General features: G+C 43.7%; 1 protein-coding gene across 1 annotated transcript in view; it reads left to right on the forward strand.

Annotated features, from left to right (window-relative positions):
* TRPM8 (transient receptor potential cation channel subfamily M member 8) overlaps positions 1-20,253 on the forward strand; it is a 98,196-nt gene that overhangs the window by 67,473 nt on the left and 10,470 nt on the right. The window contains exon 22 of the mRNA XM_002749913.8: positions 10,594-10,784. Within this exon, the coding sequence (XP_002749959.1) occupies positions 10,594-10,784 (191 nt within the window). The remainder of the gene's footprint in view (positions 1-10,593; positions 10,785-20,253) is intronic.

The raw sequence follows: 20,253 nt of genomic DNA on the forward strand, positions 1-20,253 counted from the left end.
AGCTCCTAAAAAGACAAAGTATGATCTATATGTATTGAATTGAAAGGCTGATATTTGTTAAATATAAAAAGCAAATTGCATGGCCAGGTACGGTGGCTCACACCTGTAATTCCAGCACTTTGGAAGGCCAAAGTGGGTGGATCACCTGAGGTTAGGAGTTTGAGACCAGCCAGCCAACATGGTGAAAGCCTGTGTCTACTAAAAAGAAAAAAAAAAATTAGCCAGGCATGGTGGTGCATACCTGTAATCCCAGCTATTCAGGAGGCTGAGGCAGGAGAATTCAGGAGGCAGAGGTTGTAGTGAACCAAGATTGCATCACTGCACTCTAGCCTGGGAGACAGAGCAAGACTCTGTCTCAAAAAAAAAAAAAAGGAAACTGCACATAATTTTTATGGTATAATATTGTTTTCTAACAATAGAAACAAGAACTTAAAAAAATCAAGTATATATTTCAATGGTTACAATGATCACATATTATATTAATAATTTAGAAAAGAATATAAGGAAAGACAATTGTCAGATAGAGCCCTGAGATTCCGAGATGCCCAAGGTCTACAGATGGGGGTCACCTGCCTTATTTGGTCAGTGGTCTCCCTTTGGGCAGGGCTGTGTGGAAGCACATACCTCAGGGGAATCTCACATGTCAAAGGGACTGAGCAGTGTGTGGCCATCTGGTCTTCCAGTGTCCAGAGACATCCTTCTCCAGTCCACTCCAGTCTTCTCTACACTGTGACCAAAAGTGATGTTTCTAAAACATTACTGACATGGTTTAGTTGTGTCCCCACCCAAATCTCATCTTGAATTGTAGCTCCCATAATTCCCTGTGTTGTGGGAGGGACCTAGTGGGAGATAAATGAATCATGGGGGCAGTTTCCCCTATTTTGTTCTCATGGTAGTGAGTAAGTCTTATGAGATCTGATGGTTTTGGAAACCCCTTTTGCTTGGCCCTCATTCTCTTTGTCTGCTGCCATCCACGTAAGAGGTGATTTGCTCCTCCTTGCCTTCTGTCATGATTGTGAAGCCTCCTCAGTCATGTGGAACTGTGGGTCCATTAAAACCTCTTTCTTTTGTAAATTGCCCAGTTTTTGGGTATGTTTTTATTATCAGCATGAAAACGGACTAATACAGTCATTGTTCTGCTTAAAATTCTGGAAGGATTTCAGTATTTCCACACAGCATTCCAGATAAGTTTCAGGCTTCTCAGCTTCCCACCATCTTCATCCCCTGCTCTCTGTCCCCTGGCAGGACTTCCATATGTTTGTCCTTAAACAGGGTGATGCGTCATGCCTGATGCTTTGCATGTACTTGCCCTCTGTCTGGATTGCCTATTCCATCCCAAACTTCTCCTTCTGCCCAGTTCCTGCTTGCTCTTTACAGATCCAAGGATCATCTTTTGCCGAAGTGGTACCTGATGTCCTCCCCAGTTCACGTAGAGACTCGTTGAGCCCACATGACACTCTTTTTATTTTTTGAGACGGAGTTTCGCTCTTGTTACCCAGGCTGGAGTGCAATGGCGCGATCTCGGCTCACCGCAACCTCCACCTCCTGGGTTCAGGCAATTCTCCTGCCTCAGCCTCCTGAATAGCTGGGATTACAGGCATGCACCACCGTGCCCAGCTAATTTTTTGTATTTTTAGTAGAGACGGGGTTTCACCATGTTGACCAGGATGGTCTCGATCTCTTGACCTTGTGATCCACCCGCCTCGGCCTCCCAAAATGCTGGGATTACAGGCGTGAGCCACAGTGCCCAGCTAATTTTTTGTATTTTTAGGAGAGACGGGGTTTCACCATGTTGACCAGGATGGTCTCGATCTCTTGACCTCATGATCCACCCGCCTCGGCCTCCCAAAGTGCTGGGATTACAGGCTTGAGCCACCGTGCCCGGCCAACACTCTTTAACTCGCATAGTGACAACCTTCTCTCCTTCCGGATGGTGAACTCTGGAGGATGAAGATCAGCACCTGGTACTGTGTGGGTTTATTCAAAGAATGAAAAAAATGGGTTCTTACCCATGTTTAGTTCATTGTTTAGTTAGTAGTTGTGAGCTTAGCTTTCTGGTGTATTATATACTGACATGCATCAATGGCGAGTAACAAATCAGTAAGAGAATCATCAGGTAAATATTTAACATCTGCTCTCTGCCCGGTGCCTGGGCCATGAAGATTATGTGGATGCTAGTTCCACGTGGCCCTAAGGAGGGAAGGTGAAACTATCTCCCTCACCACTGGGTTGGTGGCCAGGACTTGGGGATCCAGAAGCCTGTCAGACTCACAGGCAGCCGGCCAATGTCGTGATGTCCAAATGGTATCCAAACATCAGAGGAGGCCAACGTCTGAGCTGCAGAGAGAAGCAGGAGATGAGGGGTGATCAGGTCTCCGCATGAGAGGGAGAAAAAGCACACCAATCCCCAAACCTGAAGCAAAGGCGAGGGGGAAGTGGGAAGGCTTCAGGCCTTACTGTATGGTGATAAGATATCGTAGCTACGCTGGAAGTTCCTGCACGAACTTACCACCAACTGTATTTACAGACGTTAAACAAAAAGACCAACAGCTCCTAAAGCCTTTGAGTTATGTTGACGTAGTAAATCTCAGCGAGGTACATGGTAGAATACTTAGAGCGCTCTTCAGTCGATGCACTGGGAGCTGTCTGAAGGAGCCATTCACGAGAACCGTGGCACTTTTGTAATCCGTTACCTGAATTTTGATCATGAAATGATTGAATTTGGAGCTGAGCAGGATGGGAGCCTCATCTGTCACTTTCAGATGAAGTTCCAACAGCTCAGCGTCTGTGGTTCTGGCCACGTGTTATCTGGCTTAACTCGGGTCTCTTCCCCATGAGGCCAGAGGCACTGCATCACATCCCACTGTTGCCCCATTCGGTGCTAAAGTGTGACAACTTGTGACATTTCTTCCCCTGGGGAGCCTCCTCGATTAGCCCCAGCTTAAACCAGAGGCCCTTTCCTTGTAACTTCAGAACAGCAAGAGACGCTGCGTTGTGATCCTTGGGTTGAATCCTCGGAACACTCTTTTTGGTCATTGTTAAAGTTGTTCAGGGCTTACTCTGCGAGCAGATGGCCCAGCCTTGACCCTTCCGTGGCACCACATCAAAATATTCATTTAAAAGCTTAACCATACACAGTGGCAACCTTATTAACTGCAATGCAAATGCGCTCTTGGGAATTCTGAAGGAGTACTGGAGTGCTCTCTAGATGGTATTCAACAGAGAAAGGAAATGGATGTGAACATCTGCGATTATTCTACATTAAAATTATCGATCACAGGCCCTTTGTGGCTCATCAGAGACAGGAAGTGAACTTAAAGTCAGAAAACGGCTCCAGGTCTACCTACCAGAGCCAGGGCACATAGCAGCATCGTATCCTTAAGATCAGTTCGCCCCATGCAGTTCCAAAAAGGACTCGGCAAACACGTCTTGATGTAGAATAATTTCTAACAATGTTTTTTAGATCTCAGGAAGAATATAAACATGCAGAAAAGTGGAAAGAAGAAAATAACAGCCCAATACAAACTGAAGGTTTGAGTGCTGCGTGAACAGTCTAAGGGAGGTTATCGAACCGTGGTGAAAAGAGGAGTGCAGATAGTTGTTATAGTAACGATAGCTAATATTTATTGAAGCTTTCCCATGCTGGGCACAGGTTCAAGTGCTTTGCAGGGGTCACCTCATTTAATGATTACTCATTTTTATGTACGTGTGTAGCTGGTGGGCTAGTTCAGGTTCTTGACTTCAGGACAGAAAATAATTTGAAAGTGAGTCAAAAGTAAAAGCAAGCAGAAGAGTTGATTGCAAAGCCAAAACACCCTCTGGCAGCTGGTCAGAAAGGCTACTCAAAGGCCAGACAGCGCTGTCTGATACGAGGGGATCTCCTTTAATGGGAAATTTGCGTGATTATTCATGAACGGGTGGAAGGGACGCTGCTTAAGCATGTTACGAGTGGTTTCTTAGGCCCACATGTGCAGTGGCTATACATGCTTCTGCATTCATCACGTCTCATGAGCATTTTAAATCTCCACCCAGGGCTGTGTTTTTTACTATTACAATGAGCATAGGTCAGCTCAAGGACACTAAGCCGGGGTTTCTGTGCTTGTGCAAACGTGGGAATTTTTCCCTTCTGCTCCTGCCTTTTTGCTATAGGATGTTCTAACCACCAGCTCAGGATGCAATCTGCGCACTGTTAGGCGGTTGGTTCTCTTCATCAATTTGACAAGTTTCTTGTTTCCTGTCAAGGGAAGCTCTGACCACCTTATCTAACCTGCCTCAGGTGCAGCCTTATTGCCGTCTTACACATAAGGAGTTTGAGGCAGAGAAAGGTTAAGCCCCTGCTGTGAAGGGAAGAGATGACATGGACACGTATGAATACAATATATATAATGTAAGCAGCACGGAGAGGCTACTTGCAGAGGAGGAGTAATTAATTGTGAGAGTGTTGGCTGGGGGACACTAGCGTCTGCAGCAGTCGGTAGATGGAGGTGATGTTTGCTTGGAGGATCACGTACCTACAGCCGCGAGTGTTGGTAGGAGAGGGAGAAGGGAGGGAGATAACGTTAGTCTGGGGAGGAATCCACAGCCGGGGAGGGTAGAAAGTTAGGCAGGGGCTAGGGTATGGTCTTTTATGGCATATTAAAGAATTTGGACATTTTCCTGAAGGTGAAGAAAAATGTCATGAGTCTTTGTGCAGGTATATGGCACAGTCTTGGTTACTCTGTTAGCAGTATGCTAACCTGAAAGATCACTTTCAAAATCAGTGTGATCCAGTCGCTGGTCATCTCTTACTGTTGGCTGTTGTTGGCTTTGTGCCTGCTTTTTTGATGTATCAGAATGAGAGGGGAATCAGGATGTGTTACACAGTTTAACAGACACACTGGCGCATCAGAGAGAGCAAGGAGTCAGTGTCACCATGGGCCATGGTGCAGTACTGGTTAGATACTGCCTGTGTGCCAGGGAAGGAGTGATAAAGGAAGAAGTAAGACACCCGTGCAAAGTTTAAAGGTGTCCGTCTGATAGAGAGCTAGCTGACAAGTTTCTCCTACTTCACTGTATTTGAAAATTCTGCCATTGTTTTAGAATCTGCTTTTTCTTTGTGAATTTTTTTAGCAGGCTTTGCATTCTGTTCTGTGGATCTGTCTTTGTATTTTGGTTTTTACTACCAAATGGCTTTGATTACTGAAGTTTTTTAAAAAAAATTGTTTTAACATCTGTTGTACAAGTTTCCCTTGTTATTCTTATTCAAAACTTTCCTGGCTGTTCTTGTATATTTAATCATACAGAGGAGCCTAAGGCTTAACTTGTGAATGTTTTCTCTTTCTCCTTCCCCAAAAATTCTTGTGAATTTTATTGTGATGATGTTAGCTTTGTAGAACCATTTAAGAGAATTTGGCATCTCACTATCGGGAAGAAATGGTATGATTTTCATCTATTCAGACATATATAATTTCCCAGTAAAGTTTTATGGTCTTTTTCATATGGATCTGGAAGATTTCTTGTTAATTTATTTTCAGACACTTATATTGGGGGAAAAAACAGTAAGGTACTTTTTCTATTATGTTTTTTCAGTGACTACTTTTTGGTATATAGGAAGGATATTAAAGTTTTTCTTATTTATTCTGGAACAAGTCTCCTTACTAAATTATCTTTCTCTTTTTTTTCTTCTTTTTATCATGTCGTAGAAGTTTCCTCCTCTTTTTTTGTTTATTAAGCTCCTTTCTCTTTCTCTCTTTTTTTCCTAATCGGAAAAGGTTGTTATATGTTGCCAGAAGACTTTCTAGCAGCTATTGAAATGCTATGTTTCCTTTTGATCTAGTATTTTGATGCATTGTATATGATGAATGATATAACTGTTCTTAGTATTTAGCCAGCCTATCCTGTGGTCACGGTGTATTATTCTTTTGACGTACTTCTGGACTTCATTTATGTACAAAGCTATCTGAATTCTAAATGTCTGTTCCCTCTTAGTACTATTTCCACTCTTGGTGAGTTTCTGAGCTACTGTCCCTCTCTCCCTTCCGCCTCCTCTCCTGCTCAGCTGAAGGTGCTCAGGTTCAGGAGAGGGACCTCAGCTGTCATTGCAAATCTCCAGCCAGCTGGGTGTTTGCCAGGGACAGGACGCCAAGGGCACAAGATAGCACTGGAGATGCACAAAGGGAAAATTGCAGAATTCTCTCAGGGATGACACCAGATGGCCACTGGTTGTCAAGGAGACTTCAAGAACCATCTGAGTTGGGGCGGGTGAGACCCTGGGCACAGGAGATGGTTTCTAAGCCACTCCAATGCTTGCTATGCTGAGGGGGTATGCATGTGCTGACCCAGAAAGCCCTTTACTGCAGAGTTCAGTCTCTCCTTTACAGAGTTCAAAAACAATGACTACAGAATATAAACATTATTTTAGGAAAGCAGGTGGAAGCATTGCTCCATTTAGGAGCTCCCCCCTGGAGAACCCTCATGTCTATTTGGCTGAGGCCCGGACTGACTTGAGAGAAAAAGAACATTTTGGAAGCTGCTGCCGTCCGGGTAAGGTGGACCTCGGTGTATAAATAAACCTCGGCCTAGCTGATCATGAATATGCATTATTTATGCAAAGCAGCGTTTGGGTATTAATGTCCAGTTATCAGCTGGCTCACTCATGCCCCCGCTGGGATGCCCATAAGGGTTCTTGCTGTTTGTCTGGGAAAGCATCGCAGCTCATGGGATCCACCTTTGCCCTTGAGGTACAGAGGAATCTGCCCTTCCAGCGGGAGGGCCCGTGTAGTCAACCTGGCTGTCCTGCGGAACAAATGATCGGTGACATACGAGGCAGAGCTCTTTAAATCAGGGAATAATGTAAACACGAAGCCTTATTCATGGGCACTGGCCTGTGTGCCCTGTGTGTGGCTCAGGGATCGCAGATTTTCTCTGTAAGGGCCAGCCAGGGTCTTTGGTTGGCTGTGTTGAAAGAAGCAGTATTCCCCAATGCTGTACCCACCCACACCACCCTGATTTGTAAAAGCCATTCTTTTTTTTTTTAATTGCATTTTAGGTTTTGGGGTACCTGTGCAGAACATGCAAGATAGTTGCATAGGTACACACGTGGCAGTGTGATTTGCTGCCTTCCTCCCCTTCACCCACATTTGGCATTTCTCCCCATGCTATCCGTCCACAACTCCCCACCCCCTGCTGTCCCTCCCCTATTCCCCCCAATAGACCCTAGTGTGTAGTGCTCCCCTCCCTGTATCCATGTGTTCTCATTGTTCATCACCTGCCTATGAGTGAGAACATGTGGTATTTCATTTTCTGTTCTTGTGTCAGTTTGCTGAGAATGATGTTTTCCAGATTCATCCATGTCCCTACAAAGGACACAAACTCATCGTTTTTGATTGCTGCATAATATTCCATGGTGTATATGTGCCACATTTTCCCAGTCCAGTCTATCATTGATGGGCATTTGGGTTGTTTCCAGGTCTTTGCTATTGTAAACAGTGCTGCAATGAACATTCTTGTGCATGTGTCCTTATAGTAGAACGATTTATGGTCCTTTGGACATTCTTAGCTCTGTACATTCTTAGCTCTGTACGGGCTGTACAAAAACCGGTGGGGGGCTTGGCCCCCAAGTTGCAGTGTTCTAATCCCTACTTTGGATGATCTAGAAGATATGTATTTCCTTGACTCTGAGTGGCTACTTTTTGGTATATAGGAAGGATATTAAAGTTTTCCTTATTTATTCTGGAACAAGTCTCCTCATTAAATTATCTTTCTCTTTTTTTTTGCACTTAAGCCGTGGTGCAATAAATCTCTTCTTACTTGGACTCTTCTGGGCTGCGTTTCCACGCTGAGCTCTCTGAGGAAGAGGAGAGGCCCACTTGCCAGAGAGAGTGGCTTCCTCGCTCTGAGCACCCTGGAAGCTTCTCCTTTCCATAGGACTTATGACTTCCTTCTGAATAATACCTCGGAAAACAGCATCAATGCGTGAAAATGGATGCAGTTGTTGTGATTTTTTTCTTAGCTGTTAGAGTTTTGGGAAGTCAGTATAATCCATTTTTGACTAGATATATAGTCAAAGTTTTCTATTTCTTTTTTTGAAATAGAGCATCTATTTCTTTTTTGAAATACAACATTGCTTAAAACGTTTCATGTTCATCGCTTCTTATTTTTAGGTTAAATTTCCAAAATTCTAAGATTTCAAGTTGCCTCCAAGGACAATATTTTGAACGGTAATAGTTGTTCTGGCCCACGTCATAAACTGTGTTCTCTGGCCACTTCTCAGCCTGGACTTCTTTACTCTGGGGCTGTTGCAGGCACACCTGTCTCGTCACAGCAGCAGAAGCATGCAGCGCATGTTGTAGGCAACAGAACCACCTGGGACTAGGGAGGGTGGATAATGATGCTTGTATTAGCTTCAGAGCAACCTGACCTACATTTGGAAGAAATGCCAGGCTGGCTGCTGGATTCGATCTGTGGCACTACAATACATCCCAGTCATGGATGCTTTTCCCCTAAGCAATTTACCACTCAGGGCTGATGAGAGGATCAGTCGAGTAACCATTTTACATGCCTAGTGTAGGAGCTTATGTATAGGAGGTGTTCAATAAACATGAATCCTTTCCCTTTAAAGATCTCACCCTGTTCAAGAGGCACTTGCTACAAGTCTGCCTTCCACCTTCCACAGGATCCGGGCCCTAGTGTACATTGCAGAGGTGTACCATTCATCATTAAACACCAAAATAAACAAAGGTAAACTTTAAGCAGAGCCATAACCATGGTGTTATGCATAGGCATCTGATATTTTATAGTGTTTGGTGTAGGTGTCTGATTTTTTTTCTTTTTTTTTTTTTTTGAGATGGAGTTTTGCTCTTGTTACCCAGGCTGGAGTGCAATGGCGCGATCTTGGCTCACTGTAACCTCCGCCTCCTGGGTTCAGGCAATTCTCCTGCCTCAGCCTCCTGAGTAGCTGAGGTGTCTGATTTTTTTTTTTTTTAGCTTAAGATATTTAAGTCTAATGTAATAAAATGTAATGTATTAAGGGGCAAGAATGAGGCCTCACAACACATGTAATAGATTTTTCTTCCTGGTCTCCTCACTGAGGATGTTCCCCAGAATTTGGAGAATTTGATGCTCCTCCCATCAGGATTTGCTTATAGCCTTCGCATGGTTCATTGCAGCTTCTTTGGCTCTTGAAGGGATGATTTGATATTAGCAATAAAAATGTCTCGGGTGGTTGAACTTCACAAATTGTAATATACTTTGTAGTTATCTAAAATGCTAAGGTAGAGAGTCACCCAATAAAAACCTTTTGAAATGAAGCACATCTCAAACCCCTTTTTTGAAACTGAGCATTGCTTAAAACATTTCCCGCTCCCTTCTGTGAGGGGGTATCGTGTGGCAGTGAAGCAAGTAGACGTGGGGCTGGATTGCGGAGTCCAAATCCCGGATTCAACACTTCCTAACTGGGGGACTCAGACAATTTACTTACTTTTGTTGTGTCTCCATTTTGTGATCTGTTCATTAGGTGATAATAGACATTTTAGATAATAGACAGACATCAGAGAGTTGTCTGTAGACTAAGGCAATTAATTTGAGCAAACTGCCTAAAACAGTGGTATATAATAAGTGTTAGCTGTTTTATAATTTGGCTTTAATTTATAACAGAAAAATCATTGGTATTATCAGTTTTGGAGTAGGACACAAAATAAACATTTTAATAATTATGGAAGTAATTCATACTCATTGCACCATGCTGGAAAGCAAATGGAAAAGAATGAATAAACAGCACCCAAGATGTGATGCCCGAGGTGACCGCCATACCTGGTTGATCTATTTCTTTGTGAATTGAGATTTGCATAGTGAAGCCATATCGTAAGTACAAGCTTGAGCCTAATTATTTTCATATAACATGTATGATAAGCATTTCTGCAAAGTATAACAATTATTCATAATTTTAATAGCTGCATAATGTAACCATATTGATTAACCGTAACGTGTGACACATTTTCTTAGTGATGAATGTTCAGTTTCTTTCTTTCTCTTTGAGTAGGGGTGGGAAGAGCTGTTACCTATGGTGCTATTGGCCAACAGACATGTATATGTATTCATTTACACATGTGCTTTTTCTTAGTATTTCCTTATTCTTAGGGGAAACTCCCAGGAGTAAAGTCACTGGGTCAAAGGGATGAGCGTTCTTAAGGCTCTTGAGAAACACTAACAAGCTGCTTTCTTGCCAGGCTGTTCACACTTAGACATGGATGACGGCCGCCATGCTAGTCCTAAGAGTGTTGATATTTTGGACCACTTTGTATCTAACATCATAAGAAATAAACAAAAAAAGAATCATTGAAAGATCTTGAAATAAAATAATATTAAAGTTTGTTGAGCACTTTTTTTGTGATTAAAAAAAAAAACCCACCAAAAGCCAGACATACTTTTGGCCCAGCACGAATTGAAGATCACTTTGACTTGCTGCTGAGTTGTTTTGGCTCTTGTATCGGTCTGGATTCTTCTCTCCTGTCTGGACTTCAGCTATTGCAGTAATAGCCACTGTTGCCATACTTGGCCACTTAGCGATGAGGCATGCGGAATGCTAAGTCTTGGCTTTCTCTCTTCCCTCACCAGCTACACGGTGGGCACCGTCCAGGAGAACAATGACCAGGTCTGGAAGTTCCAGAGGTACTTCCTGGTGCAGGAGTACTGCAGCCGCCTCAATATCCCCTTCCCCTTTGTTGTCTTCGCTTACTTCTACATGGTGGTGAAGAAGTGCTTCAAGTGTTGCTGCAAGGAGAAAAACGTGGAGTCTTCTGTCTGCTGTGAGTGGTTTGTCCATGTGTGCTCGGGATCAGAAGCAGTGATTAATTTCAGGGAAGGATGCCTGGTCTGTATCTCAACAGGAAGGAATTATTCACAGTTATTCCACTGTTCACATCTGTACATCTGTAAAGATCAGGCATCAGGCCAACCAGTGAATTGCCCTAGAGGAATTGTAGATAAAGAAAGCCTGTAGATCTGCTGGGATATTCTGATTTGCGGGGAATGAATGACGTTTGGACAAATGATGTAATAATAATGTAAATAGTATGCTGAACAGGCAGAATTCATGGGATAGGGTCCAATCATGACTTTTGCTTTTGCTTTTCCTTGTTCCCATGAAATTCATTCTCTAGGAACCTTTAAACCTGATTCCAGGAGGGTTTGTGATTCTGCTTAGGAACAGAAAATCTTACAATTGTTTTACTTGAGAAAACATTGTCTCAGTTTAGAAATAGGAATGTGCAGTTCAGTGTATTAACCAGCCTATTAATTGCTATTCAGAGGTGAGACTCCCCTCCCCCTTACCTCTCCCAGCTGGTGGAGCTGCCAGGAAGGATGGGCAGTGGGCTGTCCCCTCTCCTGGTGCCTCCCTTCTCTCTGCGGGGACTGACTCTCGCAGCTGGAGCACAGAGAGACAGGATGGGAAGGGGAGCCGAAAGCCCCTTCTTAGCGATGCTGTTCTGGGCTTCTCCGTGTCCCCTGGCCTGGCACATGTTTGAAACTGATCCTGATTGTGTGGGCACAAAAGGGTCCTTCAGAGAGTCCTTGGTTGTCCCTTCTGTCTCCAACTCCTAGGACTTGGCTTTCTCTGATGGCTGTCCCCCACCCCAGCCTCTGGTTTCCAGAGGTCCACCCCACACATTCCACATACCAACCTCTTCAGGAAGGCAGGTGTCAACCCATCCACACATTGGACTATGGATCATTCTCTCTCTTGTGTGGTCACCTACCTTCTTAGCCCTCACAAACTGGGGCACTCAGCTGCTTCTCCCTACCCCAGAAATGGAGCAGCTATCGCCATATGTCCTTCGAAGGAAGGGAACTGGCACCCAGCTGTCTTTCTGGGCCTGTAGGAACCCACACCAGGCTTGCGTTTCTCCCAGAGCCAATAAGCCAGACCGTCTTTCTGGCTCCCAGTTACACCTCAACCAGATTAAGCATGCAGGGAGGAAGGGGCCTGTTTTTATCTTTCTGGATGTTTGGACACAAAAGAGAAGATAGAATGGGTACCCTGGGCCTTTTTCCTCACCCCTTAACCTCAGATCTAACCCAAGAATCCATCTCTGGGGTGGGGAGGCAGCTGTGGGGCCAGCTCCTCCATCAGGCACAGTGCCAGGGCCCACAGGACCTCAAGGGCTCCTGAACATCTTCAAATTTTCTTTAAAAATGAGAAGAAAAAAATGAGCTTTTAGATTAAAGAAAGTGTTCTAATATATATTAATCTATTTGTTTTATGCCAACTAAGTCATAAAATATTTTTAATATATTTTTCTGAAGGAAGGGACTCAGGATGGCAAATGTGCCTAGGGCCTAGGGTGACCATCTCATTGTGGTCTGCCCAGGACTTCCTCATCTTAGTACTGAGAGTCCTGCATCCTGGTATCTAGTTAGGGTGAGCAGCCTGCACCCATCCAGTTAGGGTGCCAGCTTGTGCCCATTCATTTAGAGTGCCAGTTTGTGCCCATCCAGTTAGGGTGAGTGGCCTGTGCCCATCCAGTTAGGGTGAGTGGCCTGTGCCCATCCAGTTAGGGTGAGCAGCCTCTGCCTATGCAGTTAGGGTGAGTAGCCTGCACCCATCCAGTTAGGGTGCCAGCTTGTGCCCATCCAATCAGAGTGAGCAGCCTGTGCCCATCCAGTTAGGGTGAGTGGCCTGTGCCCATCCAGTTAGGGTGAGCAGCCTGTGCCCATCCAGTTAGGGTGAGCAGTTTGTGCCCATTTTCCCAGGACTATCCCAATTGTAACAGAAATGTCTGTCTTCTGGGAACCTCCTTGGTTTCAGGGACTGCTGGTCACCCTTCTAGTCTTAACGAGGCCCTGTGTGCTGGCAAGTGTTGCAGAGTTAATGACTCAGGTTGGACCACGCTTTGGTACCTTCACAATTTTCATTTTCGGTTTCCTTCTAATGAAAAAAAAAAAAAAAAAAAGGAGGGCCATTTTGGGTCTCTAAATGGATCAGTTATATATTATTGTCACTTTGAATCTTGGTGACCTGAAACACCCACCATTTATTTGCCCATGATCCTGTGGGCCCCTCCTGGTGCAGGGTGGGGCAGGGCTGTGCTGTGCTGTGCTGTGCCCAAGCTGGCTGCCCTGGCCCCTTGAGGAGCTAGTTGGGACTGCAGGTGCCTGCCACCATGCCTGCCTAGTTTTGTATTTTTAGTAGAGATGGGGGGTTCACTATGTTGGCCAGGTTGGTCTTGAACTCCTGATCTCAGGTGATCTGCCTGCTTCAACCTCCCAAAGTGCTGGGATTAAAGGCATGAGCCACCACACCTGTACCTACGTGGATGTTTTAATAATACATAAACATGGCTCCAGAAAATAACCTTTGTCAATTTGGAATTGAAATGGGTTCCTTGATATTTATAATTATTCAGTTATCTTGTTACCATAGGGGGGAAAATATATTTTTCTCTACCCATCTTAGGCTCACGGCTAAGATTCCTATAGCAAAAGACAGAGTAACAAGAGGAAAGCATAGAAATTTATTATAAGTTTTATGTGACATAGGAGCCTTCATAAGGAAAGGAAGATCCAAAGAGACACCTTTTTTTTTTTTTTGAAATGGAGTCTTGCTTTGTCCTCCAGGCTAGAGTGCAGTGGTGCAATCTTGGCTCACTGAATCTTCTGCCTCCTGAGTTCAAGCGATTCCCATGCCTCAGCCTTCCGAGTAGCTGGGATGACAGGTGTGTACCAACACGCCAGGCTAATTTTTTTTATTTTTAGTAAAGATAGGGTTTCCCCTTGTTGGCCAGGCTGGTCTCAAACTCTTGACTTCAAGTGATCTGCCCACCTCAGCCTCCTGATATTCTGGGATTACAGGCATTAGTTACTGTTCCCAGCCAAATTTGAGCATTTTTAAATAGTAGGTTTATTGGAGAGTGGAGGGTTGTAGAGAAATAGGATAGGGCAAACAGAGTATGATCCCATGGTAATAAACTGGGAAACTTAGCAAGGCCCATGGATTCACATTTCCTTCTGCATCCCTGTGTCTCTGGAGATGAGGACACTCTTTTCCTCTCGGTATAAGGAGGGTGCCTCTCACATAAGGGTCCTGTGACCTGCTGTAGGGGAAAGTCAGAAAATTTTTCCTAGGTGATATGACCTGCTTCAGGGGAGAGGGTCAGGGAAAAGCCAGATCAGAGAGACCTTCCCAATTCTATGCTTTTCTCCAATTCTTTCAGTTTAAAATATTCAATATGCCATGGTGCCATATGTTGGGGTAGTGTGTCCTAAACCCTATCATCACTTGTATTCTGGATGGCCCCCAGAAACCAGTAAAAAGTTCTCATAAAATGTCTAAGTAGGGGAATAAAAGAGAGGAACATCACTGAGTTCTTGTAAATTTCAAAAGCAAAAGCCTACCAACCTCATTTCCTGCCACAGTCCACTTTGGTAGAGTTTTGTAAAACACACCCCACACTACCCACAGATCTAAATTGGAAAACTGAGTGAGCACAAGGATGGGTGGAAATTGTGCATAGGCAAGAAAAGGACAGCATGAAAAGAGCATCTCCCCCCGCCACCCTTAGCACCTATAAAAATAAATAGTGTAAAAGCAATCCTCTTGCAGGAGGGGGGGTCAGTCCCGCACAAACATGAACTCTCAGTTCTGGGGATGCTGCCATGAACAAAGGCACATGGGCTGGGCTTGCGGGCCATGATTCAGTGGGAGCTGGTCCAGAGGTGAGGTAGATAACTTCACAGAGAGCCTGTGATGCAGGGAGTGAGGGGGCCTGGGAGAGCTGGTTCAACAAATGCGTGCCAAGAGCTTACCACAGGATAGTGGGCCCTGTGGATATGGTGCTAAATAAGATAGAAGCTATCTGTGCCCTTGAACAGGGCTCATCATCTGGGGTAGTGGGGAGCAGAGAATGAAGGTCGAAAAGCCTTAATTAAAAAGTGTGGGAGACAGTAATTTTAGGGAATGTGCAGGGGGTTGTGATGGCCACATAGAGGACATTTAAAGCCTTGACTAGAGTGCATCAGGGAAGATTTATGGAGGAAGGGAATACTCAAGCTGAGACCCAAAAGATGAATTGGAATTAGACAGGAAAAGGGACAGAGGCTGAGACGGTGCCACAGAGCGAGGAGTGGGTGGAGGGAGGAGGGAGTTAAGAGAGGTAGGAGGACAGGAGAGAGGAGTCCTTGGGACTGAGGATTGTAGGAGATGAATGTAAGGCTTGGGCTCTATCCTACAGACACGTTTTGGCTCCATACAGTCCTCCTCCTCCTCCCCCTGCTCCCAGCCCGCCAAGTTGCAATGTGCCATCCTGAATCCCAGAGGAAGGAAAAAACGTAGACAAGTGACGTGACAGTGCAAGAAATGGTGACGTGAATCATGAAACATACTTCATGATATCTCTTTGATGATTGGACTTGTTTCCCTCAAGGCAGAAGTGAGCAAAGAAACTCCCAGGGCCGGTTTGGGGAGACTCACAGATCACCACGTGGAATTAGGCTTCTCAGATTCTGATGCTCACTCCTGTGACTCAGGGGGAAGATGCTGGAGAAGGGGAGGGTGGTGAGATGTGACCCCCCCCAACCTGGAACACTACTGAAAAAAGAAAAGTCACTGTTAGATAGGAAATTTGGAGTCAAGGGCAATTTGGAAAACCTAAGGACAAATTCAGTACACATGACTGAAGGAATAGGTGGTTCTTCTCTCTGCTTTTTGAATCCTCTTTCTACTGTCCACAGGTGTGTCTTCCAATGGCTGCTGGACAGGTGTTGCCCTCTGTTTTTATCTGCAGGGTATTTGATAAAATGGTCACTAACTGCCACCACTGGATTCATGTTCCATAGGGGGCTGATTTTGCCTATAGGCCTTCAGCGTAATCTCAAAAATTTTGAAGATTCAGAAAGTAAAAATATAAATTTTGCTAACCTAGACATGGTAATTGGTGGCAATTAAGAAACATTTAACTTGCCAAGAACCATCTTTTCTTGTGGGGTTCTTTACTTACACATGGAGACTAAGTACTCATAAATACTACTTTAAATATTGATCATAACATATTTCTGTGCTCTCCCTATAGCTATGAGCCCAAAGTCTGGCTTTCAGAATATAAATGTATTCACAACCCCCAACTCCTGCCACACCTTAAAGAATCATCATAGTCAACTCTTTTAACAGCATTATTTTAAGATGTTAAATGTCACTTTGGGGATGTCATTAACGATCACACCTGTGTAATTGCTGTTCTTAATGAAGAAAGTGTTTTGACAATTAGGGTAAGTTGCTGTCTTTCTTCCCATCGCTTTGCCTTCAAAGACAAAGTGAGTTGATTCTAACTAAAAGCACAAAAGTCTTTATATCAGGCATAGGATTTGGAAGTTCAGATCTGGAATTTGACTGTACTCAAAAATGGCACCCAAGTACTAGAAACACTATGACATGCCTCAGGACTCTCTTTGGTTCTGTCTTGAAGCCATGGCTACAGGACCTGGAAGAAGGCTTAGGGGGCCATTCTGTGCCTTCATGTAACAGAAGCCCTACAAGCATCATGCTTCTTTCTGAATGATTCAGGGAAGAAACAAACCATGCCTAAAAGTTGCAGTGAGGAAGATTTTGATTCAGTAGAAAGAACAATGTCGAACAGTGTGGGCTGTCTGGAAATGAGATTAATTGCTCTGTGAAATTAGTTAACTGCCCATCACGAGTGGGATTCAGGTTGGAGGTGTGTGGGAGGAGGGGCTGAGGCTGTGTGGGATAAAGGTCCATTCTCTGAAGATACACCGTACTCGGTCCAGGACCAGGGGAATCAGGAAATTCAGTGTCTAAGGAAGGACAAATCAGCACCCCAGACTAGGGATGGGGTTGAGAAGGCAGGACAAAATCCATTACATTCCCCTAACACTTTTAGTTTTTATTTATTTATTTTTTAATTGCATTTTAGGTTTTGGGGTACATGTGCAGAACATGCAAGATAGTTGCATAGGTACACACATGGCAGTGTGTTTTGCTACCTTCCTCCCCTTCACCCACATTTGGCATTTCTCCCCATGCTATCCCTCCCCTGTTCCCCCCCGCTGTCCCTCCCCTATTCCCCCCAATAGACCCCGGTGTTTAGTACTCCCTTCCCTGTGACCATGTGTCCTCATTTTTCATCACCCGCCTATGAGTGAGAACATGCGGTATTTCATTTTCTGTTCTCGTGTCAGTTTGCGGAGAATGATGTTCTCCAGATTCATCCACGTCCCTACAAAAGACACGAACTCATCATTTTTGATTGCTGCATAATATTCCATGGTGTATATGTGCCACATTTTCCCAGTCTAGTCTATCATCGATGGGCATTTGGGTTGGTTCCAGGTCTTTGCTATTGTAAACAGTGCTGCAATGAACATTCGTGTGCATGTGTCCTTATAGTAGAATGATTTATAGTCCTTTGGATATATACCCAGTAATGGGATTGCTGGGTCAAATGGAATTTCTATTTCTAGGTCCTTGAGGAATCGCCACACTGTCTTCCACAATGGTTGAACTAATTTACACTCCCACCAATAGTGTAAAAGTGTTCCTATTTCTCTACATTCCCCTAAAACTTATTTAATGATTAAGCACAATATGAACATAAAATGGGAGCAAATCCCCCAATTTAGTCAGCAAATGAAAAGGGGCTTCAACCCAAGGAGGCCACCAGATAAATCAGATGTGAATGAATGAATTGGGACCTGTCTCCCAAGTGGGCCCCTGGGGGGTGACAATCTCATAATAATCAGAGAAATGGTGTAACCGTTGACATTATCCCTCTTCGGACAGTTTTTATTCTCAGGAATAAATGAAGAAACAGCGAGATTAGGAGATGGCAGAAGGACAGGATCTGTCTCCACCCTTGGGTGGTGTGGTGGTAATGGGACAGAGAGAGCCAAGAGCCTCACTTACTAACTGCGGACTCTCCAGGGTGCCTGGTCACTGCCTGCTCATTTGCTTCTCCTCCTTGGAGATGACTAATGCCTGAAACCACAGCACTCGGCGGTTGCCAGAGCCTCTAGTTGGCAGTTCATTTCCTAAATGTGCTTTGCTTTGCTTCCAAACGATGGGGACGTCATGGGTTTAATTTTGGCATTGTTCTTCTTTGGAGGAAAAAAATGCAGGATTTTTCAAATGACTTTCAGAAAAATAGAATCCAAAGTTTTACTTTTGATACTTTTTTGGTGACATCTTTAAGTGATAAAAAAGTATACTATCCACTAATTGCTTTTTCATAAAATGTATTATTTTTGTATGATTTGGAAAGCAACCCATATTCATAATAGGACATTTGGAAAATATAGAAAAGCGCAAATAAAGATTAAGAGCATGTAATATACATGTAACCCACCATCCACAGGTAAATATTGTCAACACACTGGTATTCTATCATTCTCGTGTGGGTACATAGTAATTGGATTGCTCTATGCACACACATTCATAATCTAACTTGTTTGCTTAACTAATAATACATTGCAAACTTTTTCCGTATCCACAAGTAACAATCCAATCTATATGACAACCTTCAACTGTGGAGTAGTCTTTCAGCTTATGGATGCACCATGATTAATCAGCTCCTTATTAAACATGTAGATTGCTTTTGTTAGCATATAATGCTATAAGAGTTCTCTGCATTCGTTTTTGAGCACATTAATACTTTTTTCCTTTGACTTATTTCTAAAGGGAAATTTCTCAATAAAGGGTATGCCCTTCTGAAGTCTTTGTATATTGCCTGTTCCCCCTCCTCCACCTTCTGGTCCCCATTATCCTAAGGCAGCAACAACTGCTGGATTTTCCCCGTGGTATGGGAGGCCTGTTCTCTCCGCTCTTGCCAACGCAGGATACAATCTTTATTTTATTGCTAATTTTCCAGTATGGTTAGTGAAAATGCTATGCCATCATTTCAATCAGCATTTCTTTGACTGTTACAGAGGTTGGTCATTTTTTATTTTATTTTTTTGGTCATTTGTCATCCTCGCTCTCTGACTATCTGTGTCCAGGAGTGTCTACCCTTTCCATGCTGATTTTTAAGCACTCCTTTTGAACTCCCTCATTGATTTTGTTTGAAGAAAAGACATTGAAACTTTTTTGTTGGGAAAAATACATTTTAAAAAATTAATTAAGAATTATTTTGTAAAGTGAATAACCACACTTAAAAATAAATCCATATTTGCTATGTAGAATTTGCTTAAATCTAGGCTGGGCATGGTGTCTTAAGCCTGCAATCCCAGAATTTGGGAGGCCAAGGCAGGCAGACCACTTGAGGTCAGGAGTTTGAGACCAGCCTGGCCAGTATGATGAAACCCCATGTCTACTAAAAATACAAAAGTTAGCTGGGTGTGGTGGTATGCACCTGTAGTCCCAGGTACTCAGGAGGCTGAGGCAGGAGAATTGTTTGAACCTAGGAGGCGGAGGTTGCAGTGAACTGAGATTGTGCTACTGCACTCCAGCCTGGGCGACAAGAGCAAAACTCCATTTCCACCAAAAAAAAAAAAAAAAAGAAAGAAGAACAAAAGAAAAAAGAATTTGCTTAAATTCAGCCATGTGGGTATTGGTTCTGTCTTTGACCCCCAATTAATTCTTTTTAAATCCAGAAAAATCTTATAATTATTTCTAAACTCTAACATGTTGATGAATACATTTAAATGGCAACTCAAAAGTTAAAAACTACATACATTTATTCCAAGCGGACACCTGTGTGAGCATATGTACTCTCCTATCCCTGTGAATTTGCATTCGTACCTGAAATATAGGTGACATGTGGATCTGTCCTTTTTTTCCCCCTGTCATCTGAAAGGCTCAGGCACCATGATAAATTGAACTAAGACTCTTAGTGGAATATGCCCCAGACCAGTCTTATGGCATGCCCCATCTTAGGTGAATTCTCTTCGAGGGCCACATCTCATGTTTCAGAAGGACAGCAACTATGTCTTGGGCTTATTTTCCTCTCCACAGAGCTTCTACCCCAGTTTTAGGGTAAGAGTAAGTATACAATTTATCAGCAATTATCCAGCTGAATGGTTTTGCATTTTTATGTCATCAAGACGGAAGAAGAGCACATATCAAATGTGAGAACTAATTTCATTAGTGGAATGATTTTGCTAAGTCGCAAAACACACAGATAGGATTTGGATCGATGTCTATTTAGAATAAAGATTGCATTCCCATTTCACGCAGGCAGCTCCAATTCCTCACTGTTACGGAGAAAGCCATGACTATTCCATCACTCGGATGCTGCCACCAGGAAGCAACATTAGTCAGACCAGCCTGTG

This window comes from Callithrix jacchus, chromosome 6 (genome assembly GCF_049354715.1).
Source record: "Callithrix jacchus isolate 240 chromosome 6, calJac240_pri, whole genome shotgun sequence".
Taxonomy (NCBI): Eukaryota; Metazoa; Chordata; class Mammalia; order Primates; family Cebidae; genus Callithrix; species Callithrix jacchus.